At 43.0% G+C, this 12,014-nt stretch overlaps 2 protein-coding genes across 3 annotated transcripts in view; both read right to left on the bottom strand.

Moving 5' to 3' along the window:
* Window positions 1-4,036, bottom strand: part of DAPK2 (death associated protein kinase 2) — a 32,335-nt gene extending 28,299 nt beyond the window's left edge. Inside the window, exon 1 of the mRNA XM_058811628.1 lies at window positions 3,999-4,036. The gene's annotated coding sequence lies outside the window, so the exon portion shown is untranslated. The remainder of the gene's footprint in view (window positions 1-3,998) is intronic.
* TBC1D2B (TBC1 domain family member 2B) overlaps window positions 1-12,014 on the bottom strand; it is a 41,395-nt gene that overhangs the window by 2,298 nt on the left and 27,083 nt on the right. Inside the window, exon 13 of one of the 2 annotated variants that reach the window (XM_058811627.1) lies at window positions 11,446-11,681. In XM_058811627.1, coding sequence (XP_058667610.1) covers window positions 11,486-11,681 — 196 coding nt within the window. In that variant the 3' untranslated portion in view covers window positions 11,446-11,485. Of the gene's footprint in view, window positions 1-7,748; window positions 11,682-12,014 lie in introns of those variants that run through there. The other variant, XM_058811626.1, reaches the window with a different exon arrangement.

The raw sequence follows: 12,014 nt of genomic DNA, 5'->3' as shown, positions 1-12,014 counted from the left end.
TACCCTGGTTTTGTTGATATTTTCATCATTTTTCAAGGTGAAGCCAGGGGAACTGTTCTGTTAACTCTGTTGCTCAATAATTTCCTTCCTAAAATCATGTTCATGCTTGGGATAAAAATGTCTATTTTACTTTCCAATGAAAATAAGCAACTCAAATTTCACTTTGTAAGCAAATTACAAAGTGATTTATGCAAAGTGAAAAATACTTGATGTATTCTTCAAGTAACCTTTCATCATCTCACCAAAAGATCATCGACCACTATTGCTCAGATCATGAAACTACAGGCAATAAATCCTTCAGTCATATTTACAAGAATGAAGACATGTCTGAGCTATTTGATTCTTACTAAGTTTATATAATATTGCTTGCTATTGTTCAAAGCAGAATTTTTTAAGTGTTGGCTGTGTTCAACCTTTACAGAGTTCAAAAAAGCAAGCAAAGGATAAAGCCAAGCCTTGCTGAAAACCCAAACCTTTCGCTCACCCTGAATTGCAAAGTTACATTCTGAGCACACACGAGTGCAGGAAAATGCCCAGGTAAAAAGAGATGCTGCTGAGACTTGCCCAAAGACTGTAAATCCCTCAAGCTGACTATTCCCTTTGTCAGAATCCAAGGAGCATGCTTATAAACAACATAAAACCAAATACACCTAAGAAGTCATTGTTTTAAGAAAGAGTTCATTGCCATTCAGAAGAGCAAGTTAAAAAGATTGCTTTGAGAGGGGGGAACCCCCCCCAAAGTGCCTCTGTGAACACAATCACTTCATGTGTGATTGACAAGTTCACTCATTTCTCAGCATGCTCCAAAGAACACAGCTGATTCTGCGGGTGAGTAGAATCCATGCAAAAATAACCGGGAAATTCTCATCCCTTCTGCTGATCTCTTACACCCATTTCTGCAGAGATCAAAGCACTGGAGTTAAATCTCCCACAAAGAACCCATTCAAGCCCAGAGTCCTGTTTTTGAAGGCTGAAGACAAACCTGTTGCACAATGTTCAGACCCCCAGTGGCACCTCTGATTGCTGGTGTTTCCCATGTCTATCACTTCATGTTATCCTGTCCTGCCTTCCACAGATATCCCTCCCTGGCTCCCACCCAACAGTCACACTAAGCAAATGCCCAAAATAGATCATGCACTTGATGATCCAAAGCAACTGTCATTAGCACAGCACTAGAGGGTAAGCCAAGGAAATATAACCTTCACACACTCAAAATTCATCTGAAATAGAAGTGCCATTCACAAGCATGAATGTTACCCTTCTCTCACCTTAGGAAACGAAGGTGATTTTCACTTTCAAAGATTTCTTACACTCTAAGGTTTTTGTTGGACACCATTACAAATACAGAGCACAAGTACATCCAAGCAGGAATGAGAGCCTTATTTATTTTTTTTTAGTCAGGTGGTGCTTTTTCTATGGTGGCCAGTGACGGCAGGCAGAATTAGAGATGGACAGACATTCTTCTTGGACTCAAGACAAAAAAGTTGTTCAGGATCTGAGGAAAAAGCAACAGCCAACTTTTTTTTTCCTGCTACACACCTTAAGCTAACACTTAGGGGCATGTGCCCAAACAATACCACAACCCAGTGAGTCAGGGCCATTCCCATCACTGAGCTGCACCAGAATTCATTAAACCCAGGGTGATGAAGGTATCTGCTTCAGTGAGTTCTGAATCAGACAGAGCTTAATTGCTCCAAGGCAACCTCAGCAGAGGAGATGAGCTTCTGTGTCATTTCACAGAACATGCCACATCTATTCCCTAACCATCCCACACTGGGCCCACCTCTCCTCTCCTCATCTCTTTGCTCTGGGATTCCTCACAGTTCCTCTCAAGAGGAGCAGAAGAAAGTAATTTCTAGTTTTCTTCTCTGATGAAGTTTTCCCTGCACAAGTTAAGTTATTAGCCCATCATTACCAAATTATGTGACAACCAGTGACTGGTCTATACACACCAAACCCACATTAAATGTCCACCCATCAGTAAACAAGAGCAAAATACAGAAATCAGAGGTGAGAACAAAACTGCTGGAGCACTTCTCTTGCCAACAGCCTGGGGTTCTTCTGTCCTAAGGAAACCAGTTTCAAGTGACTGAGGTAACAGCTGAATAATCTGACTATCTCAAGTACACCTGATATGAGCTGAATCATTAAACCCTTTGCCAGACTCAGAAGCATTCCCCTGACATGCTTTTATATTACAAAACATTAGTTACTCTAAACCAAAAGCCCAAACCCATTAGAACAGACCAAAGTAAAAACCTCCCATATGAACTGTTTTATAATACTGAAAAATGACCAAAACCAAATTAGAATCAAAACCAGACTGTTTTAAATTAATGATCTGGGAAATGAAGGGAAAAAAAAATAAACAGAAAAGAAGAAAAAAAACCCCACCAAAATAAAACCAAAAAACCAAACCCATTAAACAAATTGAAGTTATATTGTCTTCTAGTTTTGTTGTTTTATGCTAAAAGTAAAGAGATTTTTATAAGCCTTACAGTATTTTCTTCTTTCACTTTCATTCCTTTTTCCATCTCTCTTTCTCTTTTATCCCACAAAAGACTAAGCAATTCCAACAGAAAAAAAAAACCCCAAACAACCCAAGTGGGTTTTACCTTCTACTTCCTAATAAGCGTAGCAGAGTTAAAAGTTCTATCAGTTCCAGCAAACCCTTATTTTCATTGAAACACTTTCCTGTCAGAAAACAAAAGTAGCCTAAAAATTCTTCTGCCAGGAAATTAAGGCAACTATTACTACTGTGTGTCTATAAAGAACACAAAACACACCGACCACCTGAGCATTCAATCCCAGTGATATGGAGTGACTGCTCCTGCCACTAACTCGCAAGGGCTCCCTTTCTGACCCCCCAGATTTACCCTGCAGTAATTACACGTGCGGCGAATGACCCAAGGCTATTTCCAAGGCTCCGCTTCAAGCACATGTACAAACCACATTGGCTCTGCAGCTGATTCCAGCTGCCAGCCAAGGGCAGGGATCCCAAAGCCCGGCGTGCCTGGGCGATGAGCTGGGTGGGAGCACAGCCTGGACGGGCGCTCAGGGCGCAGGGGAAGCCCGCAAGGCCAGGCACGCTGGCTTGGCACGGGCAGAGCCTGTCCCCGTCCCTGAGGCGCCTTCCAGGATTACTGCTGCACATCATTCACAGCACTGCCCCAAAGTCAAGGGAAACCTCCCTCTGCGATCTGCGTTTCTTGCACAAAGAAAGGCACGGGAAAGTCTGAAACCAGATGTTTCAGAAAAGGGCCTGAGATGAGCTTTTACCTCACGCATTAAGCAAGTGAGCACTGTGACTTTGGTCCTTTTGCAGCTGGTGACTGATCAGTCGAAGCAGGAGCAATTGCCACACATTTTCACTCTCTAACTCACATCTTCCTTCTGGACTGTCCCCTACACGCATGCAGGCCAGCCAAACCAGTCCCCTCCACCGTGCTGTGCTGCTTCAGGACCCCCGGCTCACTGGCCAGAGGAACAGGTGTAGAGAAACCCAAGTGAAGCTGCTTGAGGGAAAAGGCAGGAAGAAACTTGCGGATAAACGATGGAAGTTGAGCACAGCATTCGCTGAATGTCCCCGATGGCCTCGGACGGCAGCCCCGCCAGACCGAGCAGCTTGTAACACCAACAGGGGCACTGGTGGCACCGCGGCACTGCCGGCCCCAGTGGAACCTGCAGGGGAGAGCTGCTCGTGGCGGGGATGCTGCGGGGAGCTGCCTTTGCCCCGGCTGGCGGCTGCGGGCACACACAGAGCCAGCGCAGACGCCCTGAGGAGGCCGAGGGTCCGCACGCCCCCAGCCCCGCGGGAGGGACCCGCCGGCGGCCCCGGAGTTGCCCGGCCGGAGGGGCTGCACAGCCGCGACCCCTCACAGGCGGGACACGCAGCGGGAGCGCCATGAGGGCGGCTCAGCCTAAGGGACAGACCCAGAGGAAGACGGAGAAGGGAACCTGCGGAGGCGCCATCAGCTGAGGGGGCAGCTCCCACTTACCGCGTCCGCCGGGCTCCCGGAGCGCGCAGGGTCGGGCCGGGCCGTGCCGGGTGGAGGAGCCGCAGGGCCCCGCCCGCCGCGGGCCCTGAGGGACGGGCTCGGCTCCGCGCCCCGCCCAGGGCAGCCCCGGGAGGAGAGGGCGGGCGGGGACGGGCCGGGCTGGCTGCAGGGGCAGCGGGACCATCGCTCCGGCCGCAGCGATGCTGTCTGATGGCAGTGTGGGGTAATGCAGCCTGCGGGGCACCCAGCACCACCCCGACCGTGCCACACCTGCACCGCCCCTGATGGGATGCAGGCACCTCAAGCTGGGCCGGTCCAAAGCCTTCCAGTCCAACGCAGCTCACCCAGGCTCACCGGGGAACATCTCAGATGTAGAATCCCATTTCCTTGCTTTAGTACATACAGGATATGTGAAAGCAGTACTAAGAAAATAAGGCTGAGGAGGCAAATCCAATGGAGAGGCACTTAAGTTGTATAAGCCTTCTTTCTGTATTATCCACAAGCTGAAACACAAGCCTAGATTTGGTTCCTGCGTGGTCTGAAACTCACCATTACCCAGTGAAATTGCCCGTTGTTTCAAGAGACCGCTGTGACAAAGAACAGCACAGGCTCCCAGATCTTACTGTGCAGCTCAATTAATACTGTAACGTGCACTACTGTAACAAACCTCTGCCATCCTGCTGCCCAGGCTGCTGTAGTGCTAGTGTTGCCTTCCAACAATGACATCCTTCATCCGTGAACTCTCCTATCATAAAGACATCCCCAAAACCTGTAAAACTAGATTTTCTTCGGCCTTATTTGACACACAGTTATCACAGTAAACACTCTTAGGTCTCCTTACATTTCTTCTAGGCAAGTTATTATCCATCATTTGCTAATGAATAAAAAAGTGGGATTGTTCACACATTCTAAATAAATTACAAGCACCAGATTGCCTTCTCTTCCAATCCTCTATGTGATTAAGGTAACGCAATGGTAATGTCATATTATCACACATAAATAAGCAGGATGTTTTCCTTTGCAGTACGGTGTGAAGATAGCTAAATTTAAGAGTGATTTATCCTAGGCAAGTACCTAAAGGCAGTGGTTTTCATTATCACAGTTAAAAAGAAACTTGGCTTGTCCCAAGTCAAGAGGATGAACTGTGCCCCTGATTGCCTGCCCTGGGAGTGGTGTTCACAGCCCACACGTTCCACCCAGCTCTTCCAATTCCAAAAGGAAAGTGGCTGCATCTGATACTACACAGGGTGGAGAACAGGAAATGGGAGCAATAGTAAATGTTTCAAAGGGCAGTGGAAGCATTCAGAACTCTCTCAAAGTGAAATAAAGATATTTAATTTCTCATCTTTAGTTCTACAACAGGATATGATCACGTGGAAGTCACAGCAATCATACTACAAAATTCTCAGAGCAAAAGGGCACTGGGAAGGCCACCACTTTCGTTTGCTCCTAGTTGCAAGGAAGGGAACAAAACACCCTGAGAGGCTACAGCTGCTTTTCAAATTGCAACAAGCTCTCCCTAGACCAAGAATAACCTCACTTTGAATAAAGGTTTCCAAGAGCAGTGAAGGTAGATTGAATCCCACCCCTGCTGCCATGTCCATAGGGTTTGTAAGCCCAAATACAAGTTCTGCCTAAGAAGGATGTTGCACTTTCATGCTTCTGTTATTCACCCTTAAAACATTAACTCAAGACTTCTTTGTAACATCTTTGGATGAAGGTAAAAGCCTTTATGTGCATACAGGGAAAGAAAGACAACTCAAACCTGAGCAGTGTTTCAAGTAGAGAACACCAGCAAACACTGCAGGCCCACATTTGCCAGCCTCCCTTAGAAGTGACAAAGTAGGAAACCCACATCTTATGGGTTCCAAACATGTTCCAAGGGGGGAGTTCCAGGATTAAAAACCAGAAGAACACCACCTGCACTTTTTTAAAACAGGCAAATAGCAAAATTCCACAGTTTAATCACCAATCACAGTGCCTGAAGACATCACTGATTCCATTCATGAGCTCAAACCTGACATCTTAGGGGCAACTCACTGCACAACTTAGCTGGTTTGTACATACCAAAGGGACATTGCATTTGAGAAAGGCAGATTGAAGCTGCTCAAGACCAGGGGAATCTTAGTTGGCCAAAGTCATTGTCATTTACCAGTCATATTCTAATACTGAATGTCATAATTACTGGCGAGATATATTTTTAATAACTGTGTTTTTAAAAATCACATTCAGTATATAGTCCTGAGTTTTGCTTTCTAGTCTCATGGTCTGAAAAGCTGGCACTACAGGTGGGCATCCTTGAACTGTAGACAAATGTGGCTTTAACAGCTGATAATCACAGTGAAAATACTACTCTGCTAGCTTCTGATGGAACCTTTTACCTTGTTATCCAGGGGGGAAGTTTCCAAAGCAGAGCACACCCTTCCTTTGCATTATCTGAGGCAACATACTTCATGTGTGAGAATTCTTAAAGCTTCAGCACTACATGGATTCTGCTTTCTGTTGAGGTCAAGGAGCTGCAGATAAGAAAGCTATGTTTAGCACTTCTGAAAATCCCAGAGAAGGAACACCTGATACCTTGTAATACCAGCAGATTCAGAGTGTTCTCTGTGTCCCTAAGGCAGCCAGAGCAGTGAGACTCTGCAGGTATTTGGTCTCAGTTCAGAGCAGGCCAGCTGTGTTTATACTGAGTTATGCATTTTTTAGGAACCAGGTTTTTAACATTCATCAGCCACACTCACATCCTTACTGCAATCCCACTGAAAGCAGATGCTTCAAATCTAGTTCTAAGGAGCAAATGGGAGTCTCAGCTGTTCTTTGCAGGCCCCAGCAGCTGCTCAGGGCAACACAACCTACTCAAGCTAAACATGCCAAGTATCCATGGGAGGACATTGCTCCCCATGCACTCTCTTCCCAGAATTTTCTGTTTATTTCTCTGGCTTAAAATTTTCAGCCTACAGCACACAAGGTCTTTAGGCCATAGCTGTGCTCTGCCTCAATTGCTGATCTCTATCCTGTTTTGCAATCCCTTTGAACAGATTTTCAGCTGTGCCAATAGCTACTCCTATAACAGCTTGCCATTCTGTAGCAGAGCCAGAGGACAAGAACTGTGCCTTATTCACCTCTGATACCAAAGACAGGCTTGGAAATGCAATTACAGTCATGTCCCAACTCTTCTTCCTTCCTCCCTTACACTTAGCTATGAAGTAACATGAAGTAGCTGAGGTATTCCCTCTTTAAGGGACTCGAGCAATTCCAAAGTGCAAAATCCATATCTGAAAGACAGATATTGAGACTTGATTTCCAAATTAATGGAGTACTTGGTGAAATTTTCAAAACAGCTGAAATTATTTATTTGACTACAAAAGACTGTGTCAGAACATCAGTACCAAGCCTCCTAAAAAAGCTTTTGGGGTGCCACGAGATATTATACAAATGTTTCCCAGAAAGTGTGTCAATTCAGAAAATTCCTGTGAACACTTATGCAAATTTTGTCTCCCCTCCTCTCTTCTCCCCAGAAATGAAGGACACCAATGACAAGTTTGCCAGTTAGCATCACCTGCATGCAACATGTCTATGGTTCACATCTTCATGCTTCAAAGCCCAATTTACATGTATGTTCCTTTATAGAGATTCTCTCATACCTCATTATCAGACAAAAATGCAAGCTCTACCACTGGTTCATTCTGATGACACCTGCAGATATTTCCATCTGTATAGGAAAAAAAGAAGAAGAACCAGAGCAATCTATAAAGTAATAAACAATTTATTTTTTCTTTACATCAATCTTCTTGAAGATAACATCACTTATGTTTGTGACTCAAATTTCTTGTACCGCATATTGCTGATGTTTAACATGGCACTTAAGGGAACAGTCACTTAAACAGCTATACAATTCCATTAAATTAATCAATTTGCCATTTCTCAGTTACGTGTCTGAACATCCAGCTCTGTCAAATTTAAGACCATTCATTCATTTCTGATGCTTTATAACTAAGAAAAGAAATCTTTCCCTTTCTGCTGAAATATCTTACCATCTTTACAAACATTGAAAGGAAGGGGAGACTCTCTCACAGAAGACACCAAAAGGGCAACAGAAAAATCCTTTTTATTGATTACATAGCAGGTAAAAAGAAGACCACCAAACAATGGGATAATACTGAATGATAACACTACCTGTAAACATGTACAGGTCAGTTCCAATAACTGTGCAGTTCCAATAACTAGAGGTGTAGTGCACCAATTTTTTGCCTATTTGACAGAAGATGATAGACCCTTTTAAAAATAATGAAAAGTTTCCCCAGGAAGCCATGCACACATGAATAGAGATGAAGGAATATTCTGCACAATGCAACTCAGTGGTTTGGGTTACATCACATATTCTGGGAACCACACATGAGGAACTCTTTGCACGTTATGTGCAAGGCCTTGAAGTTAAAATATTTTTTGGCAGTTCTTATGTGCATGAACAGGTCACTTGCCTGCTGTCTGGCTGGCATGAATGGTAAACCTCATGCACCATCTTAGAAGTTCACACACAAGCACAAACTCTTGGGCTCTGTGCAGTTCAGCTTTGGCAGGCCACTGAGGCACAGTATTTTGGTCTGGTTTCATCAGGTTTAAATACTGCCTGTGTATCCTGCCTGTGCCTAATGAGTTACTACTCTCCAAGGGAACCAGATTTAAGCACCACTAGAAAACTAAGTCACACAATGACATTTGCAAGAGCAAGCAAGGCAAGCTCCCCTGATGCTAGTTCCTGCTATACATCTCATTTTGGTTCGGCAGAGACTTCTAGTGGCCAGAGGTGAGAAGCCTCTGCAATTTTTTGACCTTTTAGCTCATCACTAAATCAGTAACAAGGCTTAACAAAATGAAGCCAACAGCTTGCTGGGGACTTGAGCATAACAGCATCGACTCATTTCTTATCTGCAAGCTGACAGAATACCCAGAGACAACACAATTTCCACAGGATATTTGACATTCGGGGGTAACAGTCACTCCATGGCAGAAGAAACAGAGCTACTTAGCTTTACTGTACAACTGGAAACAACTTAATGGAATGAAACACAGCAACGCATGTACACACTGAACCATCAGCACCATTCTAACAGAAATGGTCCTGTCATATTGCAGGTCGTGTTTTGTCAGTGAAAGAACTTCCTGAACCGTTGCCTCAAGCTTAGCCTTATCTTCACAACCCAAACTCTCCAATGGAATAGTCTGAAAACATCTCCTCAAGTCATAGGACTAGTTCATAGTGAAGACTCAAAGCCAAAGAAAAATGGATTGTAGGAATAGGGTAAGTACATGTATCTAAATTCTTTACCTTAATATTTCACTTGTGGTCACTGAAAGGAAGATCTTCACCTTAAAAAAAATTCATTTAGCATTTGACAACATCATTAAAACAAACATACAAACAAAAAGCCTGCATTACATATTGATTTAGAGACCAGCTCTTTCAAAACCAAGACAGCATAACTAGAAAATTAGAAAACCTGGTCCCATTTTTGTATTCAAATACTGATTGTAAGTAGAAAAAGAATACAGTACATGCAATAATATCAAAACCCTGCCCTCCAGTACATAACCAAAAGTAACTAGGGAATTAGAAAAAAATCCCTAGCTACTGCCTACCACAGACAACATAGGGGACATCTCAGAAGACTAGTAACATACAAATCCAGATGATCACATCATCTGTTCCTTACTGGCAAGGATTTGCTGGCTAGGTAAAAAATTATGTGTCATACAGGAAGCATAGATTTTTATATCAAAAGTAGTCCTCTAAGTTACAATTTCACCTCTGATTAAATAGTTCCCTTCCATATAAACTTACTTATAATATGATTACTTGGAGAAGGCTACAACTACATTATCTAAAATAAATTTTTTTAAAAGTGCTGTGAAACAGAAGCAGGATTTCTCTCTGCCCCCACTTAAGTTGACTAAAACAGTTACATGATTATACCAAATAAAGTACTACTACTTCTAGAAAAACAAACCAAAGGACAAAATACAAGCTTGATGCACTTCACTCTTCCCAATTATTAGTTTTCTTTTTTGCAAATTAACCACTTCCCCAGAGTTTGGTGATTTGCTGCCTAGTATTTGAATCCTAGTTTTATCATGACACACTGTAGTCAATACAACATTCTGAAAATCCAACAGTTCAAGAAAAAACATTGCAAAAGTCCAGAGAATACCCAGCAAGAAAGAAACCCTCCTTCTCCAGAGAACCACTTATGAATACTGCTATAGTCACCAAAGGAGAGAAAATGGTCCCAAGTAACATTTCCACAGCAGAATCACTATAGCTCAACAGCCCAGATGTTGCTTCTTTCAGCTGTCTTGCAGGAAGTGCATCCAGCACACAGTAAAGCTGAGTACATTAGGAGAATATTGCATTTTTCTGTTGAAAAAGGATCTTCAGTTCCCATGTGCATGTTGTGATCTTTAGGTTTCTTTTGACTAATTGATAAATATTTTATGAACCCAGTCACTACCACTATTGTACAATAGTTCTACAATCACTCAGAAAGAATGCTGTGTTTCTTCTTAAAGAGCAAGACTTCACCTTAGGTCTTAAAGAGGAAGAAGCATTAAAAGAAAAGGGGAAAAAAACCAACAATAAAACCTCATAGAAACAAAAAGCCATAACAAAACAACCCTCCAACAAATATGCAAAAAATTAGCTCCTAAAGCATGGCACTCCTGTGACAAGCTCCATTCTTCCATAATATCTGGAGATTGGTTGTAGCCTTTTTAAACCATTGAAATCAAAACAGTGAATACAAATAAAATTGATTAGAGAGAGTTTGATCTATAAACCCCTTTCCATTAATGAGAATCTTTATCAACACAGCTGCTCTGGAAAGTAGAAATGATGTTTGCTACCACTGTTTCAGTACACACTCGACAGGCAGTGACAGAAATAGGTACTTCTTGTACCTTTACTTTAGAGTACAAATATTCAAGGGTTCTGTGAACTTCAGGAAAAGACAAAGGAATCTTCATCCCATAGTTTTCTGGTTAGCTACCTCAAGAAAGGCTGGATGGAGTCAACCTGAATCCAAGAAATATGGATGTCCTCTCACATTGAGCCTGTACTATGAAAAACATGACTACACCAAAAAACCCCTAAACTCAGGATGACAATGAATGTAACAGAGCATGGACCTTTCTTATTGTTTCACATCCAGGCATTAATGGTGCACTGTGGATAAACAACTGCCAATTCAGCTGATTGACTAAACTGAGACAGATATTAAGTGCTCTACAAATGATTCCAGGAACATAAATGTAAACAGAAGTGTTTGGCCTCCATACTAAGTGGTATTTCTGAAAGTGCTGGGATTTGGAAATCTGTCCCGCATATTTCCAAAAGCAACGAGTTTACATTCTGTTTCACAGGATTAATAAAGTGTTTTGGAGGTGAACTCACTTTGGTCATGATCCCAAAGGACAGTTTATATTAAGCAGTTTCAGCTATCCTCCTCATCATCACTAATAAGGTCTCTCTTTTCTGTGCAGATCTCTCTCTCTCGCAGGAAGTCCTCGCGGATGGCTTCCAGCTCTGTGAGCTCCAGGCGCACCTTGTCCAGGTGATAGGCCCTGCGGTTCCTGATCTGGCGTAAGGGAAAAGGGTTCAGGTCTCCAAAAGCAATAGCAGTCAGTTTCCTGCAAGATTACACAATAGTAGAAGACAATCATTCATATTTGGTGGGCTTTTAAACTTCATCCGTATAAACTTTTATCATACGTGACATATCTCCAGTCTCTTTCACACTCAATAGGTCTCAGATGTTATCAATATTTCAAGAAATTTCTATAAAGCATTCAGCCTTAAGGTTATTTCAAGAGATAGAATGTAATCAAACACTCAGGAGTTCTCCAAGCCACATGCAAACTCTGCTACAAAGGTCACAGCCTTGAAATGCTGAGCAGAAGACATAAGCTTGGGTCATCAGAGCTTCCCTGGCTACACTTGGATACTCGTTACATCCAGCCAAG

The sequence above is a fragment of the Ammospiza caudacuta genome, chromosome 10 (assembly GCF_027887145.1).
Source record: "Ammospiza caudacuta isolate bAmmCau1 chromosome 10, bAmmCau1.pri, whole genome shotgun sequence".
Lineage (NCBI taxonomy): Eukaryota > Metazoa > Chordata > Aves > Passeriformes > Passerellidae > Ammospiza > Ammospiza caudacuta.
The sequence above is the reverse complement of the archived record's forward strand: the minus strand, read 5'-3'. Positions and strand labels throughout refer to the sequence as shown.